Consider the following 20,547-nt stretch of genomic DNA (forward strand, 5'->3'; position numbering starts at 1 on the left):
AGTCATGGGTAGGCTGGTCTGTTAAGGAGGTGTCTTAAGGCGCACTGTTGGCACGTTGCTATTTTAAGGAACTGAAATAGACGGTGCCATTGACCATCTAAAAGCTTGTCTAAAGTCCAGCACAGAGCGGTTAGTTATGCGCCTATGCAGGTCCAAACACTTATACATTGCTTAATACACACAGGATGTACAGCAAATATCTTTACATATGAAAAATATTAAAGGATTAAAATTACATTTCTTTTTCATACAATTATTTTAAAATTATTTATTATTTATTATAGATATAAAAACCACTGTCTCCATGCCTTCTTCACCTCTGGGAGGCTTTTATCAATTTATTCATGACAATTTGCATTTCTCTTTTCGGCTTAGTCCCTTTATTAATCTGGGGTCGCCACAGCGGATTGAACCGCAAACTTATCCAGCATTTGTTTTACGCAGCGGATGCCCTTCACTGGGAAACACCCATACACACTCATTCACACACATACACTACGGTCAATTTAGCTTACCCAATTCCCCTATGCCACATGTCTTTGGACTTGCGAGGGAAACATGCAAACTCCACACAGAAATGCCAACTACCAACAATGTCCACTGCGCCATTGTGTTGCCCACAATTTGCATTTGTATAATGCTATTGTTATTAGTAGTAGTGTTTATTATATGCATATATTTATATTTGCTTTAATAAAAAGTTTAGATTTGTCCACGTGTCGGGTGTTGGAGATGTCTGCCTCACTATATGGGGCATAAGAATAAGATGTGTATTTGGATATAACCACACTTTGTTATTATTGTTCATTTATTAATTTGCTGGAAATTAGAACTAATTTTAGAAACAGTTTTGAAGCAAATCTTTGCGCTTAACAAACAAAATTAAATATGTAGGCTAATGGATGTCTTCAATGGAGTGCGTACAACACCATTTCATTACTCCATGAAAGTAAAGAGGCAGAATGGAAGAGGCTCGTTCTTTATCCTCGTGCTGCAGATGCTTTGTTTAACTGTTTTTTCTCGCTAGTGAAGCTTTCAGTTTTTGCATTTACAAAGTCCGTTGTGTAAATAGCAAAAAACCAACGCAACTGACTCATAAAGGGAATATGAGATGAGACTCTGATTGGTTTAATGCACTTTATGCTCAAAACACACCCATAACTCATTAAGAGAATAAGCACAACCCTGTTAGACCATGCGCCATATTTTTCCATCCTTAAAAATAAAAAAAGTGGATTCGGACACGCCCTTAATGCTTTTGCACCATGCACTTTAGACTTTGCGCTTAGATCATTAAACTAGAACCCAATATATTTTTCTTCCAGAGTAAGATTTTTTTTTATTTACCTGGAATATAAGTTATTAAATTATGGTCAATATTATTAGTGCTTTAAGAAAAAATAAATAAATAAATAAAAAATAAATAAATAAATAAAATAAAAAAATAATATATATATATATATATATATATATATATATATATAATTTTTGATTGGCTACAGAACAAACTCTCCAATGACTTGTCTAATTAACCTTACAAGCCTGGTTAACCTAATTTGCCTTTAAATTGCACTTTAAGCTGAATACTAGTATGTTACAAAATAAAAACAAATATCATGTACTGTCATCATGGCAAAGACAAAAATTTGTTATTTAACTATTATGATTAAAAATGTGTTGAAACAATTTTCTGTACATCAAATAGCACTTGCTATTTAATAAAAATGTCAGAGAAGGAATAATAATTTTGACTTCGACTGTATCGGTAACATTTGACAATTATAAACATCAAGGATAAAACAAACACACATTTTGTTTCAATCTGGTCATCTGATACTAACAAAACTCTGAGATTACCTGCAATCTGTTTTCTTAGCATTTCTATCTCCTCCTTCAGTCCACGGATCTCAAACTCTCTGCTTGAGGAAACAGGCCCGTCTGAGCTGGAATACTGCAGAGCCTGTACCGCTTTTGTGGACTCTGTGGACCAGAAGCCACTGCAACTGTCAGTCGGTAGATCAACATCTTTGTGAGATTACTTGATATAAAAAATGACCTTAAGGAGTAGGGCTGTACAATGTGACTATATATCACATTGACAAAATGAAAAAAAAATCTGTCGTTTCATATTATGCTCTATCTTTTCTTTCATGGTGTCGCAAAAGACAATGTTTAGGCTAATACTTTTTCATCATTTGGATGAGCGCAATATTAAACTAAAGGGAGAAACGAAAATAACAGCAAGGAGAGAAAGGCCAAAGTTTACATTGGCCCAACCGGGACTCGAATCAGCAACTTATATTGCGATCTAAAAATCTTTGTCCTATCGCCCAGTCATATAAAGGAGAATGGTGGAGACCTTGTAGTTTGCGACTGAGCTCCAGTTTCTCCTGCTCCAGACGGCGTATCCTCCTCTCGTACGCCTCAGTAGCCAGACTGTCCTCCAGGCCGCGCTGAACACAAACATCCATCTGTGCTGGAGCCGCAGACTCACGCAGGCAACCTCGATCAGACAGCGTACTGGAGGAGAAAAGAAGATAGAGATGTAGAGACCAGTACAAGATAAGATGTGATCAGTTTTAAACAGACAGTACCAAAAAAAATTGACATTTCATTTGCTCACGTTTGATTTGTTTCAAACATTTAAGAGTTTCCGTTAAACACAAAAGATGATATTTTATTTTTAATCATTGACTTTAATCGTAGAAAAAGCAAATAACATGGAAGTCAATGGTTACAGGTTTGAGCATTCTTCAAAATATTTTCTTTTGTGTTCAACAGAATAAAAGTCCGATTTGAAACAAGTAAAGATTGAGTAAATGATAACAGGTCTTTCAGTTTTGGGTAAACTTAAGAATTCATTAATGTTGAATTCATGTATACAACTGCTGTAGAAGCTTATGGAGCTGAAATTTAGATATGATAAAGGGTGTTCACTATTTTGTCATGTGTGGTCATCAGTAGACCAATCACAACAGACTGGACCGTTTGACCAAGCAGAGCAACATGGGCTCTAATAAAGTGGTGTTTTTAAAAAGACCAAATTCTTGAGCAAACAGTCTCAGACACTGTGAGAATTAAGCTATTGCTTTAATGCACATTAGGGCTAGACGATTAATCGAAAATAAATCGAAATTCAGGACCTATAAATGACGCAATTTCCCCATGTCAGTTTATTTGCTACTTTAATCCTGTTAAAATTTCTCCTTTAAAAACGTATTACCGCATGTGGACCAACTGAGGGCTTGGGAGTTTCCCTGACATCGTGGTGAGTGCATTGTTCATTTAAACAACAAACTGACCAAAAAAGTTTTGTTAAAACTTTAGTTTTGCATGCAAGAAATGCTGGCTATTTCCTACTTTTGACAAAGAAATATAAAAAAGAAAATGTATGAAAGTTGTCTTTTACTTTAAATCTGAAATAAGACTTTTTTTCAAGATGAATTTGTGCTTTGATTTCAGTGAAGTATTCATCAAATAACCAGAAATAATTTGTTTCCTTAGATTATTTTGGGCCCAATCCTTATTCTACCCCTTAAGGGAAGGGCTAGATTGCCCTTGAAATGGAGATTTTTCAGGACCACACTCAAAACCAAGGGGTATGAAAATTTCCCAGAATACACCATCTGCAACAGCAGCATGGCTGCACACGGAAGTCAGGAAATGCACAAATTAATATTTTTGTCATTATTATGAATTTTTACAACAAATTAGCACATGCTCTGATGCATTCATAAGCGCGTTCGTGTTTTATGTCATTTAAAAAAAAAAACACTAAAATAAAAAACGCCACATTTTGCTATCTATAATCTATAACAATAACTCCTGTATAGCAGTCCCACAACATTTTGACACTCGATGACACTGGAATACCCTGTCAGAAAAGTCTAGTGGCTGTGATTGATCTTTGTTTACAGTGTCTGCTATAATGTTAATGTTGTTTTTGGTGTGTTTACATTGATGAATATGGCCACTGTGTAAATGCGCAGTATAGTTACGATCTTATAGCCTCATTATATCAGTATGATAGCATGACATATGCCTTCAGTGATTTCCTGAAGAGAAATACAAAAAAAAAAAATGCAATTTCAATAACTACAGCAGTCGTCATCGTCAATCTCATATGAAGCAATAGATCGATGACATGATGACGTGTGCAGGTGCTGTAGTGCTGTCCCAATTCTTAAGGGTAAATTTTGAAGCCCTTCCCCTTCACACTCTGTTTCAAGGGCTAAGGGGAAAGGGTAGGGGTACAAAAATAGAACTGGGATTGGGCCTTAATTTCATAAAGAATAGAAATGTGCCATTTCATTAGAAAAATATGTTTAATAGTTTATATATATTAGTATATTTACAGTACAAATGACAACCATGAAATATGAGAGGATAAAATATTGGGTAAATAATTAGATTGGACAAACTAATCGTTTAATAATCGAAATTGAGGTAAAGTGTTTAATTAATTAAGGTTTTGATTTTAGGTCATATTGTCTATCCCTAATGTATACTATATAAAATTGAAACTTTTTTCTTTAATGTAAACCAATGGTAGAAGCCAATGGTAGAAACCTTCTACAAAACAAAACAACTATTAAAATTCATAATTGGGGCATTTTAAACTGAAAGTGAATTAGATTGAACAACATACAGCCTTGATTTGTACCTGCATGATCATATCAGGTGGGTTTTTCATTGATGTCTTACCAGTTGCTGGTGTAGGTGAATCCGACAAATGGGAGATGGTGTCCTGAGAAAGCGGTGTGGGAAGGAGGTGGCATCGTCTCCTAAAACAGAGCACAGATCATCAGCATCTGCATCTCAGTAAAATTAACTGGGGGTTTAAAGGACAGTTTACTCAAAAATAAAAATGTCCTCATTATTTATTCACACTCAAGGGGTTGTAAACATTTATACTTTCTTTCTTCTGTTGAACACAAAACAAGATATTTTGAAGAATGCTGGAAAATAGCAGCGACTGACATCCACAGCAGATAACAAAATACGATGGAAGTCAATGGATGTTTTTTCCATTTTCTTTAATTTTTGTTTAACAGAAGAAAGAAAGTCAAACATGACTGAGAATGAGTTTGAATAATGTATGACTAAATGAGGACAGAAATATCTGATTCATTACATTTCACTGAAAACAAAAACGCTATATTTTTACCGTATTCTTGAGGCAGTCGTCATCCACGTCAAAGTTTGATGTGTCAGACGGGCTGCTGACTTCAGGGATGTAGGGGGCGTCACAGTTGCGGATGTTCTGCCAGTCAATGCCAGAGAAGAAGGGGTGTTGTTTGAAGTCCTCGATGCCGTTCTGCCCCAGCCTGTGCTCTCTGCAGCAGATGAGTCTGCGGATCAGATCTTTGGCATTTTCAGACACGTCAGTCATTTGAGCAGGAAACTGGAACCGTTCCTGTGGGAACACAGAGCACAAACACACAACATTGAAAGGTTTTCATGACACTATGTGATTCTTTTCCTGTAATATAATATAATATAATATAATATAATATAATATAATATAATATAATATAATATAATATAATATAATATAATATAATGTGACCCTAGACCACAAAACCAGTCTATACAAACAAACCACATAAAATATAAAAATTAAATAAAATTAAAATAAATTAAGATGAAATAAAATTAAATTAATTAAAATTTAATAAAAAATTTAATTAAAATTAAAATTAAATGAAATTTAAAAGAAATTAAATTAATAAATTAAATTATTAAAATTTAATTAATTTATTAATTTAATAAAAATTAAATAAAAAATTAAATATGCTTTTTTTTTGGTGTAATTCATTTTTAAGTCACTTTGGAATATGAATTAATTAATAAGTAATGTAATTAAAGTCAATGTAACAAACGTAATGTAATGTAATACAGATGAATATGGGTGCTTGATCTTGACGCAGATCTTGATGTAAAATAAATAAATAAATAAATAAATAAAACTGATATATATACCTTGTGGTTCATAATCTTGCCATAGGTTTCCACCAGGGACTCTGCATAGAAAGGAGTTTCCCCATACAGCATTTCGTACATGCAAACACCCAGTGACCACCAGTCACATTCAGGGCCATATTTCCCTTTCCCATCCTCCATGGCCTGCAGGATCTCAGGAGAGATGTAGTCTGGAGTGCCCACAGCAACAGACGACTGCACCTGTGACCACAGAAAATCAGTTGGAGGACAAGCTGGAAGAATTCAGAGGAGGAAAGGCTACATGTAATGCATGTTAGACTCTGCATAGTGAACGATAACTGGATTGGTTCAACTTACATTTTCAGAAGAAAGGGCATATGTTCTTAATTAAAGGGTTCGTTCACCCAAAAATGAAAATGTACAAACTACTCTCCCTCATGTGGTTGCAATCCTTTAAGTGTTTCTTTCTTCTGTTGAACACAAAATAAAATATTCGGAAGAAAGCTGAAAACATGTAAGCAATGACTTCACTGGTATTTGTTTTCCTATGGAAGTCAATGGTTACTGTTTTTCAGCTTTATATCCATAACATACCATTATATCCTTTTTTGTTCAACAGTAGATAGAATCTCATTATGGTTTGGAACCAAATGAGGGTGAGCACATCAGTTCATTTTTCAGTGCTTGAATGACACTTTTGGGCCAAGTTTTAAGCCAACGCAAGTGGTTCCCATGATGCACTTTTTAGTCATTTTTCATGTATATATATTTTTTACTTTTCAGATCAAAAGTTTTTAAATTATGATCAAATGCACCCCTCATGCCAATTTCAGATATAATATCAGCTTTAACCAAATGCTTGATGAAGGCTTTTATATTCTATAAAAAATAAATTAATTCAGTTGAAAACCAAAATATCTATATTTTTATATTTCACATAGATACGTCTTAAATAAGAGAATATAAAGATTTTAATTCTAATTTTCATTAGAATCTATTATTTCTTTTTTCACTTATATTTTTTTAATCTTTAAATGAGCAATATCACATGAGTAGCAGTGCGATTTGTCTGTATATCGACACTGGTGGGACGATATACAGCGATATCCCACAGCTACGAGTGTGATATTGCATTTTTACAAGTTTGACGACATAATTGTGTGTATAAAAAGAAAATCAAACACATAGGGTGTGAAAAATCCTTTTGTATGAGGAACTACTTTCATCCACCGTTTGACATCTGCAGCTGACCTCAGAACAGCAGAAACCCTTGCTAATTCCCCAACGTCACTTTAGAGCTAGTATTTGAATGATTCTCTAGCGTAATGTCTGACTCTGAAGTGATGATAAAACAGGTGATTTTGCTCACATTTTAAGATTAGAAGGCTGAACGACATGAAATGCCATCAGTCTACAGAGATTTCCCAGTATTTCTCTGTTGCAATCGGGAGATCACAATAATTAACCCCGAAAAAGCCAAAGCAACGCAAACACTACCAGATTACCGCATCTGTTTAATGTTTATCTTTTTTTTTTTCATATTTATTTTGTGTTGTCACTTGTCACTTTATGTACACTGGAAGCTTCTGTAGCCAAAACAAATTCCTTGTGTGTGTGAAGCACACTTGGCAATAAAACTGATTCTGATTTTGATTACTGTGATATAAATGCAGCACTACAAAATGCAAAAGAAACAGATCGACTTAGAATGTCACTTACCTGTTCAATAATGATATAATATGCTGTAGTTTGAAACACGAAAAGAAAATGCAGCATTTTTCTCTCCTAAAGACTTATTATGCGGTCTCTGTCCCCATCTGGCAGTCAACCGTCAATTTTTTATAAATATTATGAAATAGGCAGTATCCTTAAAAATAAACTGCACAGTTGCAATCTAAACAACTACATTCTCACCTAAAAAAAAGCCTCAAAAGTACATTATGTTGTCCAACAGCTGCAATATTGGTCAAACTGTAGTGAGTTAGTTTAGATCTGCTTATAACTCTATGTGAGTGGAGTAATACACAAGGGTAAAGAGGCTGTACGAGTGCTGTTATTGCAGAATATCACACAGCTATCAGCCAATCAGATTCGAGAACCAGACAGAACTGTTGTATGAATAAATTTATCACATTTTCCACAAGGAAATTATAAACCAGTGCAAATGTAGTGAATTTGATACATTTGTAGGTATTAAGATGTCTTATAAAATAACTATTTTCATTTTATCATTAAATATAGTCTAATATCTTCCAGATAGTTGTCATGAGATTCATCATATTACTGTGTAACATTTCTAATTATGACTGCAGGAGAATTCAGGACCAGGCATGTTGAGAACAGAAACAGAGAGGGATTCAGTGTCTGAGCTGATCAGATCAGATCACATCCTGTCAGCAAGCGAGCTTGCAAAACAAAGAAATCCCTGAAAATGCATCTTTTTTTTGGTATTACACTCATCATCATAAAATGCAAATGAGCTCAAGCCATCACATTGGTTGCAGCCAGCAGGGAGGGCGTGGCCTAGAAGAACATGACAACGATCAGAGGATTCAGAAAAACAAAAAAGAAGGCACAGAGAGAAAAAGAGAGAGAGAGAGAGAGAGAGAGAGAGAGAGAGATATCACTAGAGACCACTAATGAACCGGGGGGATGATTGCAGCTTCCTGGCCCAGGTTCAATGCGGCAGAGTGGGCCGGAAACCGTCTGTAATGCAGCCTGTGGCAGATGTGTGCAGCTGGAAGAATTTGTGGAAGTGAGGCAGTAAATTAGCTGCTCTCTCTGGCAGTGACACACACTTGAAAACACACGGACATGTGAAGAGAGTTAGGCACACACGTGTGAACACGCACAGACCACACTCACTCTGCTCTTGTCAGAAGTCGGGGGGAAATCCTGCCGAGCTGTCTGCGACGTGCCAGAAAACAGCAGCACAGATCAGATCCAGTCAAATACTCACCGCTGCTTCAAAGACGCTTGACTGAAATACAACTCTCATTATAAACTGCCTTTCAAACCCGGGGTGTCCTCTGGGTCTCCCATTATTTTAGATCAAAAAAGTGTGTCTACAGGATAAAGCTGGAGCACAATTTCTTTTTCCAAGCACAAGTGTCCATTTAATGTTTAAGCACCTATCATGCAAAAATCAACCTTTGAAAGGGTGTGTAGGTATTGTGTGTCCACAATCATACTGGAATTATATAAACACAACAAGTCTCTTTTTTAAATTTCCTGGCGTTAAAATAGGATACAAAACCCATCCATTTTGAGGCCCACCACAATGGTTTTCCCCACCCACCGATATTGGTTGACAGGTGCATATCATCATCTCTCAGTATTAACCCATATACACGTCAACAAGACAGTGTTCTGCATGAAAATAAATGTTTACTGTGTCAGTATAACTACTCTAGCCTATATAATGTTGAATATAACGCAAGAGGAAATTTGATAATGACAAATGTATTATTATACCAGTGAAAACAAATGGTCTAATAAAGTTGTCAATGACAAATGACAAGCACATGTCTCAAACATATTAAATCAACTTTATAATTATGAATATTTATATGCTGATGTCATCATTTTACTGTGAATTAACAAGCAGGACATATTGAAAGTCTGTTCAAGTCCACAATAATGACTGTACAAAATTTAGCATTTTAAGCAACAGTGGAGCTACACATATGCCTAATATTATTGTTGTTTTATCATATGTTTGAGAATGAACAATAATAATAGACTACTCATATTAACCTTTATTTTACATCTACAGAACCCTGAAAAAATCGTGATCTTAATTTTAAGCAAAAAAAAAAAATCTTGATTCACATTTTAGCCAGAATCGTGCAGCTCTAATCTTAGCCTTCACTTGTGATTCATTTAATGAATCAATGTTGCATAAAATGATCAATTTCTTAAGATAAAAATAAATCCATTGGTTAATTTCTGTCAAACTTTTGAACAGCAGTAAACCAGAGCCAAAGATTGTTTGGACAGGAAGCGAACTGAAGTATGTGAACAACCAGATCTGAAACTGAGCCCAAAAAAGATTTGGACATTTACATCACATTAAGAAAACATCAGACTGTCACTGCATATTATAGTCCTGGTTCTAAATGCTTTTTCTGATCAGTTTTCTCTATAGTGATTCAAAATAAGATTGAAAGAAAAACAAATAAAGAATAAACATTACTTCAGTAGCTCATCTCTTCAGCTGCCTTGGAAGCAGAACATATTTTAATACAGTAAACAAAAATGATTCATGTTCATCAATATGGCTGATGTTTTAGATTTTGAATTTACAACTGTCAAGCCAAGTAGCAAGATTTGTCATTACAGCATCGACGAGGACACCCAGTTAACACTAAACTACACTAAAACTATATAGATGACTGTGCACCAATTTGAAGTCAAACATGAGCAAATAAGATAATGTACATTTATATCTGCAAAAACACCTATATTTTAAAAATACTGACCGTTCCATCCTCTGTGAGTTTCAGACAGGAGCCGAAATCTGCGAGTCGAACGTGTCCGTTCACATCTATGAGGATGTTATCTGGCTTAATGTCTCTGTCAGAGAGAAAACAGAAAGAAAACATCATTACTAAAACAGCTGTATGGAAGAAGTTGCTTTGAGGTATGTTTAAAGCTGCCAAGATTATGGATCTAAAACCCAGAGAACGCAAATAATGATCATTAGCCGCGTTTCCACTATCGCGCCTAAAGCGAGCGAGCCAGGGCGAGCCAAGGCCAGTCGCGTTTCCACTATCACTTCCGGGGCGTAATCGGGCCAAAGCGGGGCTTCCTTGGGGCCAGCGTCTGGCCTTTTTCGGCCCGCCGAATACCTTGGGCCAAGGAGGGCCAACTGGGGCTTCGGAGCGGGGTTACGTACAAAGGCGGAGTTTTCCTGTCAGGTAAAGAGGAGACAAGATGCTTTCTTCCCTTACATTTGTTTTGCTATCGCGCTTGACCAACTCACTCGCCTTGCAGCCAAAATCTGTGTTCGAAGTAAATGCCGCCGAACTCGAATGTCCTTATCCAGGGATCGCTGTCTGGCCTTACACCAACAGACCACAAACAGTAAAAAAGCAATCGCTTCGGTGTTCTCCATCTTCCAGCTCTCGTAGTGATGCCAGGTTGTGTTTGTGGTTATAATTTGAGTTTTTTGTTCCCGCTGAAGTGGGCGGGTTGTGTGACGGGTTGTGTGACGTTTGATTCGGGGGACGTTCTGGGGGCGGTGTTTGCGTGACGCGCTGCGAGCAACTAGCCCGACAGTGGAAACGCAACATGATTTCGACCTCATTTCTCAACCTCCCGGGCTATTGGCCCGGCCTGGCCCGATTAAAGCCCTGGCTCGCACTGGCCCAATAGTGGAAATGCGGCTATTGATTCTCTAAGTGCACAGTACAATGCAGACTTTCATGAGAACAACAAAATGGCAGAACAGAAATGGCAGTAGTGAGAAAAGAGCAGTTAAGAAAGCTCTCCAACATGCACGTTCAGAGAGGGGGGGCTTTGGGTGCTTAAGCACATGCCCTTTTGTGCATAACTAACATAAATCAAGCTAGCTAGTATGCATAGGATACGAAGTGTTGGCAAAAAGCAAAGAATTGTGAATTAGAACGAACAATATGGAATCTTTTCCAGCAAACTACTTGCAAAAAAGTCAAGCACTCTCAAGGAGCATCCCCCACCTTCCAAAGCTTTGAATATTCAATGTTAATTAATAGCAAAGCATCGAAGCTCTAAAAAAATATTCAGACTAGCCCAACAAACCAGTGCATTCTTTGCTTCTGCCTCTAGTATACTGGGTCCTTTACTGCTTTATTTTACAATCTTAGAGCCACCTTAAGTCCAGTGCGCACTTAAGAGAGCTTCCTAATGAGACAGAGCAGTAATTCACAAAGGGCTTCACAGCAGAGACTTGTGTTCGCTCCGTAAATCACCTTTACTCCTGAGGGAGCCACATAGGAAACCGCTCTGCGACACAGAACGTCTCCATCCACTCCACTTCTCCCGTCTCTTATGAGAGGAAGTCCAAACAAACAGAGGTCAGAGATGTGAACCTGTCAGGATTAGACTTAATAGGGTACGAGAGGTGTTCTCTGCCCCGTCTCTGACCTGCCCGCGGGCCACTAGAAGCACAAACAAACAGGTATCAAAGTGTGGCGGGTTCACGTCTCCATTACATCTTATCTAAACCTGTGTGTCGGAGAACACGCTCCAGGCCAGAGCGAAACACACACTGTTCTTATTTTTCCTCCACGCTCTCGCTCTTGTTCGCCCCTCGTAAATATGATCCAGGAGGTTGACGTGGAGCTGTAATAAAGACGGATTGAATGCTTGAATGTGCCTTGTATAGACATGAGTTACGACAGCGCTCGTGAGGTGGCTTTTTCTTCAATATCTCACCCAAACAGCTCTCTGAGACCTATAGAAATATTCAATTACCTGCCAGCTTTTTAAATTGCTTTATAATGGATTTTTTTTTCTTCTTCGACTTGTAATAGAAACACAACTGCACTAAGAGCTGACTGGAAACTGATATGGAGGTATGGGGGAAATTTACGAATGAATGAGGTCAAATTCTCTTTTTGTTTCAGGTCTTTTTTCTGCTCCTTAAGTTTAATAAGTCTGGATACAAACAGAAATATAAACCAAACAGTGAACATGAAACATGAAAGCACACGGTCCCAGGTTAAGACAACAGAAATACAACGAAATTCGGAGATTTACAATTAAACGGGATGCTTTATGCACAGTATCTATCACAACGTTATGATATGCAAATGACAGACCATCATTTATATGTATGAGAGTCAGTAATTAATTCATTTTCCTTCGGCTTAGTTCCTTATTCATCAGGGGTCACCACAGAGGAATGAACCGCCAACTATTCCAGCACGTTTTATACAGCGGATGCCCTTCCAGCCGCAATCCAGTACTGGGAAACACCCATAGACTCACGCATACTCATACATTACGAGCAATTTAGTTCATCCACCTTTTTTTATTGTCCAATCAAATGAAAGCAGAGGCGGGTTTTTTTTGTTGAGGTGTCAGCAGAGTTTGTTTTGTCAAGACGAATAGAGAGACTTTTAAAGATGGAGGAGACACTAGTGGTTGCTGCTTCGTGTTATCCAGAGCTGTATGACTTCACAAATCGTTAGGGTTGTATGGATCACAACCCACAGTTCGGAACGCACATGACCAGCGGATTAATAACTTCTTTTAAACTTGTAGTTATCCAACATTTATAACAAATCGCAGAGAGACTGTCTCCAGCATCATTCAAATCCTTGGTATGAAAGCATTTTGGCTTCACTGTAAAATATATATTTTTTTAAGTTGTGGTGGGGCCTAAATGGTTTCTTAGGTTATTAATTGAAGGTGTTTTCTATCACTCCTTGCTGAGCCTACATTAACGCATTCAGTGTAAAGCTGCACAATTAAACAATAAAAGTTGTGATCTCAATTCAAACACACGCAACATGAATGATAGATGATAGTGATCTGCATATGTTTATTAATCCTTCATAGCACTGCATTCAAATCGAGAGAGATTCAGTTTTTACTCTTTTTCAGTGAGTTACAAACAATTAAATAACACAAAAGCACTGGGAGAACCGTATATACTTCAGATATAAACACGGATGTTTATGGTGAAGATTAAAATCACTATTAAATGGAACTTAATGCTGGTGAATGTTATAGGAATTACATTGTTTAACCAACAGGTGGCACCAAACAATCATCAAAATTATGTCATTGAATAGATTTTCCAAAATGATCCACCTTTAACGAAACATGAAGTTTTATATGTGAATTGTTAAATCATTAATAGAAAATAAATGTGTTGTACAAGATGTTAAAGTTCTATATTTAGCATTATCAGCAACAGTAGCAAAGATCATTTTTTATATTGAACATTTTCCTTTTTTCTGCTGGTTCTTTCTTCATTTTTATTCTTATTAAAATTACAGGTTCTAAGTTCAGTTTGTTAAAACCAATGGTATTCGCAGTACTATATTTGTAAAAATGAAAAGCAAATGATATTTGTCTCCCTTTTTGCTGATCTGAAAAATGGTCCGTGACTCAAAAACCGTAGTGTGACATACAGTGAGTATAAAAATATTACAAATTATAACAATTTCAATAGCAGTGCTTGTGCACAATACGCAAGCACTGATTCAGTGGTTGCCTAGCAACATAAAAAGCGCAGCGCACTTCCTTCTTTTCTTGTCAATAAAAAAAGGCAGTGTTGTGCGCCTTGTGTTCTCAGAACGGTTCAGTTTGATCAGCCATAAGTGGGTATTCTTCATGAAAAAAAACCCTTACTGACCGTAAACTTTTAAAAAAGCAGTTTAAGTTATGAATTTGCAAAGAATAAATCTTGTATAAATGTAATTTATTATGTAAAGTACTTTTACTGACACTTTTTTTAATGCTTTTTGCTTTATTTTATGTAAAATCCCACCAGTTTGAAAGTTTGGAACAGCATCATTTCTAGGTAAACTCAAGATTATGACATGATAAGCATGACAACCCCAAATTGTCTCATTATTGACGTTTACTTTCTCTAAAAGTAGTGTAAACCCTGGGTCATGAACTATAGCGTATTTCAAATCAAAAAGCAACATTTTCCATGAAACATCCCCTTCAAAACACTCCTGCTGAGGCTCCATTTGAGAGCCGAGGAATGAAAACAAAGAGTACTTTCGCGGTCTACTACAATTTATAGTCATAACTGGGGACTCTTCCAAAAAAAAAGAAAAATCAGCATGAGAAGCCTGGTGAACAACCATGGAGACTTCCTCACTCCTCTGCGCACACTAAAAGAGCCTGTACAAGCTGTATGAATCGGATCGCTGATTTTATGGTTAATACAGCAGTGGAAATTTAACATTGGTCCCACATGAGGAGAACCTGTGTGGATTTGGCCCTGGTGTGGGTACGACCACGCCACTGGTTTGGTTTGCCTCATTAGAGGCCGTGTTTATTTGCTCCGTCGTCTCTCTGGCTGCTTTCTGTCCATGTTTACACAGAAGCAAAGCTACTGTGAAGAAGAGAACAGGAGGAAGCATTCACATGCAAAACCACAGCAACTGATTAACAAGACTCATCTGGTGCTCCAGTTACGCGTCTGTTCTGGGATGACACTAGCAAAATACAGCCTCAGTTCGGACAATTAAACAAATAGAAAGTTAATACATTTAAATTCATTTAAAATATTTGAAAGAAATAGTGCAAACTAGAAAATTTCAACAACATTTAATACATTTTTTGTTTGGCTTGAACTTTTGCTTTTTTAACATTTTTTATTTAATATTTTTCCCTAACATGTAAATTTGGGTGTACTAATTTTGGACTGTTATCAGAAGTTATTTTGTTAGATTATACGCAGATATGGCTTCAATCTAAAGGATATGCGCAAATATAATATTGTAAAGTGTTGGGAAAAACTTTATTACTTTGGTTTCTTTTCTTATCATTAAACATTTGGATTGCTTAAGGATTTGGATTGCTTTGGATTGGATTTATTAACCATACTTCTTTTCTGAGTGTGATATGCCTTGCATACTAATGAAGCATTTTTGCAGATGTAGATGAAGCTGATAGAAATGCAAAGGTCTGAATGTTTCAAATGAACTTTAGCTCTGCAGCTAAACTTCCTGTGAGCAGAGATGGGTTGAAACTGAACACAGAATATTTGCAGTTGCGAAGTCTTATGCTTTTAATGTTGTGCAGAGAATTAGTAGAAAAAGAGGATGTATGTATGGGTGCGGCAGACGGAGGACTGGAGAATGATTGACAAGTGACGAATTCCACTAAACTCCACCTGTTAATATCAGCTGTGTATAAGAAGCTGGAGTCAGGAAATGTAAATTGTTGCGCACCTCCTGAATGTAATTCTTGCATTGCATTGAGGACACCAGAATTCTGTTCATCGAATTATTCATTCTTCATCCAATGAATGACCAATATTTTTGGCATTGAAGAAAACCCTCTCCTGACCTTTTTTATTGAACATGCATGAATATTCCAACAAAAGCTTCCTATAGAAAATAGCAAATTTAAATGAGAGATTTTTGAGGGGTGTATATGTTGAGCACTCTAAAAATAACATGCATTAATAAGTGATTAATTTTCTGGTCAAAAATAGGGCTATAACCCAGTGAGACACGTTTAAAAGTATGACATAATGGTCTGCGAAAGCCCAATCCTCACACCGGAGCTCACATCATCCTCTTTACGTGAAGGATGCTGTGCACAGACACTGACAGAAACACAACACTGGGAAGCAGACATTAAACTGTGATTAGTGCTACTTTCCTGCCCTGTCTACAGCTGTGCCAAGACCGTAAACACAGAGACCACACCAATGTTACAACATTATAATAAGCCAGTAAACCACCATACAGGTTTTAGGTAATGCATAATACAATACAATGTGCAATGATAATAACATTTTTGCCAATTAAAAACAACAAAAAAAGACCAAGTCCAGAGGCAATCACAAGTTCAAACTGTATTCAAATATATAGTTTTTATCAGCCATCAGAAAAGTACAGTTGATAATCATTTCTATTGAATATTTTAATGACTGAAGTATTTTGTAATTAAAAATGTCATATTATAATTAAAAACATTTTCTGCACATGAAACCTTATAAAGATTTCAAGATTTGTTTTAAAGATTTCAAGTGTTTGAAACGGATTTGCATTTTAAATAAATAAGATACAAATAATGTTGATTTTTAAGCCATCTACAGTGCTCAGCATATGTAAGTACACCCCACACAAATCTTTCTTTTAAATTCATATGTTTAATAGAAAGCTATACAACATTATATTTGTGTATATACATTAGATTAGTCAGTACTGAAGCCAAATCTGGAGCTTATCAAACAAAATAACTTACGATAACTATCCAAAGACTAGTACACCCAAATTTATGTTACACAAAAATATTAAATACAAATTTAAAAAAGAGAAGAAATCAAGAGAAACGAAAAAAAATTGAAAAATTTATTAGAATTTTTTTTTTTTTTTGCAATATTTTGCTTGAATTTAGTTGTATTATGTTTCAATTTCTAAATATGTTTGGTGACAAAAATATTATTGAAATAAATATATTTATTTAATAAATGTTTTGTTTAAATCCACCTAAATACATTGCCTATTTTCACTGAGAAATGGACAAAAATATTCATTTTTAAAATAGGGTGTACTCAATTATGCTGAGCACTGTATCTCTAGCAAAATGTCTTATTTTTCATTGCTGAAGTCAGCCAATAAAACGGTCAATAAATATTTAAAACATATTCTAAATGTTATAATATAACTAAATGTTATATTTGAACTTAGATCGAATATTTTTACATGATAAAGCTTGGGTTTAGAAAAAAGCTAATTAAAATAGAATGAATTGTTGTTGTTCTTGTTATTATTATTATTAAGTCAAAAGATTAATTGCAATTAATCGCATTCAAAAAATGTGTGTGTGTGTGTGTACTGTCCTTATTTCATTTTAATATATATATATATATATATATATATATATATATATATATATATATATATATATATATATATATATAAACAAACATACTTGTAGATATTTGAGAAAATGTTTATGTTTATAAATTAAATATTATATCTAATACAAATTGTAGATACACATATTTTGTATATACAAATAGATTTTTTATTTATGTTTACACAATATTTATACACAGTGATTGAACATACATTATGTAAATGCAAACTTCTTTTGTATGCGATACATGTATTATTATGTATCCTGTATTATTATTATTATTAAATAGTAAATAGTATTATTAGCTTAGCTTAGTTTAAACTTTACTGTCTGTTCTGCTTGGTACAGAAAGGAAACACTGCTTAAACACTGCTAACATACATACAACCATACAACAACAAACTAGGCATTGCACTCCTGGATCAAAACAAACGCAAAGAGGATTTGATAAATTTATATCCCTTCTCCACAAAAAAGAAATTAAAACATTAACTAAAGCAAACAAAGGGGAAGGTTTAAAAATTAATAATAATAATGTCACTATACACCTTCCAAAGCACTTAATATAAATTAATATTAGACCCCGAACAAAATCTTTTATTCAATTAAAATCGATTGCTATAATCTACACTGTAAAAATCCTGGGTTTCCTCAGCCAATCGATTTGTGTAGGGACAACATGAATAAATTAAGTTAACGTGTTAGTTTTTACAAATTATAGTGGATTGAACATAAAACAATTAAGCTGTCCCTGCAAAAAACTCATGAGATGTGTTGTTTCAGCTCATTTAAATAAGTAGTTTGAACAAGCAGCAAACGTCATTTTTGAGTGTAAGTTGGCAAGTAAATAGAAAGTATAGATAATATAATGCAATGATGCAATGGTTCATGTCCTCAGGGTTTCACACACACACAAACAGGAGGGCAGCAGCTGGTCAGTAGATGGGCAGGTGGTGGAAGACTATCAGTGTGAGTGATAGAGACAGTGGAGGATCAGTGAGCACTGAGAAACAGAGGCGCGGTGTTAAAAATAACTTCTCTTTCTCTCTCCACCAGATCAAAATCTGCAGAACATTCCAGCACCCTTATTAAACACTCTCTGGAGAACATGACTCTGATTGGTTCATCATGGCACTCCACAGCCAAATAGTTTATGACTCAAACTCTGTCAACTATGAATAACGATGATTTATTGGTTGATTCAGAGAATGATCATGTAATAAGTAGGATAAATGTACAGACAGTAATTATTACCAAACGGTCATAATAGCGGAGATTATTTTGCTTTAATTAATAGCACACACTACACTCAACTTTTTTTGGAGGGTTCAGTGCTTTCAGAAGGAAATATTAATACTTTAATTTAGTTAGGATGCATTAAATTGACAAAGAGTTTTAAAATATTTCTATTTCAAATGGCCTAAATGATGTTTTCTTGAGCTTTATATTGATCAAAGACTCTTGAAAGAAACATGGATCAATATGGAGCAGCATAGGGCTGGGCGATATTGCAAAAAAAATGATCACAATATCATGTTTCATATTATTTGATACCGATGATTATTGAATGTTTTTTAACAATACATTCATATTAGGAATATTAGGATTTTTCTTTATTTAACTACTTTATTTAAATTTACCAACATTACTAATGCAAATAGTTTTAATAGTCAAAAACTAAAATATTTGAACAAAATATCTGATCTCTTTATAATAAAATAAACATAAGTGTTTAAAGAGAGTCTTAAACTAGCTAAATAAAATGTTACAAAGTGTGTGCAATGGTAAAGTGTAAACACTGAACCCTTAAAGCAAATGTTAAGGTGTCAATAATAATGATACAGTAAACCTCAAACTCTGTCAACAACACAAATTATGTTAATCCAGTCTGAGCTTTCAAGTAAAGGAACCAGCCATCTTTATTCAAATACATACTGCAACATTATAAACTGCGAAGTTGGATGACTATATTACCCCTATATTAAAAACACTTTCAGATGGGGAACTAGTGGCTGGGATGCACAAGAAAAGAAACCAAAAAGCCCCTCTGCCGACATCCTTACGTCCTTTTTATTTACAATTTCCTCACTGCTGCTATACGGCACTCATTTTTGCATGTGTTGTTATTCTGACCTGAAGTAACAAGCGCATGCGCGTGAATTCCTTGACCATTTACAATGGACTTTGCGCTCGCTCTCCCCTGGCGTCTCTTGTAACTAGATGACCATCAAGGGTTTTCTCAGAGGATGACAAATGGACAAATCATTGCTGCAGCTCCGATGCAAGTTAATGAAGAAAAGTAAAAAGCACTGCAGTGTTTGGATGCGCTGTGTTTGTCTGAGGTAATTAGTCTGCCGTTACTGAAAGGTGAATATTCAACACAATCTCATGGCAATTCGTAACTTTTTTTTTAGTGGCTAATTCATACGAATTCGTACGATCTAATTCGTACAATTTAGTACGATTTGCTCATCCTCCAATGACGGTTGGGTTTAGGGGCGGGGTTACGTGCCACGCCTCCTTTTTAAAATCGTACCATTTCGTACTACTGAACTCGTACGAATTCGTACGAATTAGCCACTAAACTGTCAAAACGTAAAATACTTACGTTTTCTCGTGAGATCAGGCTGGAATATTCCATACAAAGCGTGAGGCAGATTGGTTAGTTCTACTTACATGAATTGCAGTGCGCTCGCCTCATTCGGAAAGGTTGAGATGTTTTTAACTACATGAGGCTGGAAAATGTGCACGGTTCACGTGTGCATCGCTCCCATATGCGTGTCGTGCAAGACGCGCGCATCCATTTCAATATGGCAATCTTACACCCCAAGCTTATTGGCACTGCTTCCAAGGCATGAATACTAGTATCTTGCAAAATAGCTAGTAAAATATATGTAATGTCATCATGGCAGAGATAAAAAATATACAGTAGTTATTGAAACTATTATGTCTAAGAATATGTTGAAAATAATATTCCCTGTGTTAAACAAACATCACTTAATAACAAATAATTTTACAGGAGGAATAAAAATACTGCCTTAAACTTTATAATTAATAATG

At 35.5% G+C, this 20,547-nt stretch overlaps 1 protein-coding gene across 1 annotated transcript in view; it reads right to left on the reverse strand.

The window, feature by feature from the left end:
• Positions 1-20,547, reverse strand: part of cdc42bpaa (CDC42 binding protein kinase alpha (DMPK-like) a) — a 157,389-nt gene that overhangs the window by 81,845 nt on the left and 54,997 nt on the right. The window contains exons 6-11 of the mRNA XM_056476987.1: positions 10,425-10,518; positions 5,983-6,183; positions 5,168-5,416; positions 4,705-4,784; positions 2,360-2,520; positions 1,858-1,980 (exon numbers count right to left, since the gene is read on the reverse strand). Coding sequence (XP_056332962.1) covers positions 1,858-1,980; positions 2,360-2,520; positions 4,705-4,784; positions 5,168-5,416; positions 5,983-6,183; positions 10,425-10,518 — 908 coding nt within the window. The remainder of the gene's footprint in view (positions 1-1,857; positions 1,981-2,359; positions 2,521-4,704; positions 4,785-5,167; positions 5,417-5,982; positions 6,184-10,424; positions 10,519-20,547) is intronic.

This window comes from Danio aesculapii, chromosome 17 (assembly GCF_903798145.1).
Source record: "Danio aesculapii chromosome 17, fDanAes4.1, whole genome shotgun sequence".
In the NCBI taxonomy this organism is placed as follows: domain Eukaryota; kingdom Metazoa; phylum Chordata; class Actinopteri; order Cypriniformes; family Danionidae; genus Danio; species Danio aesculapii.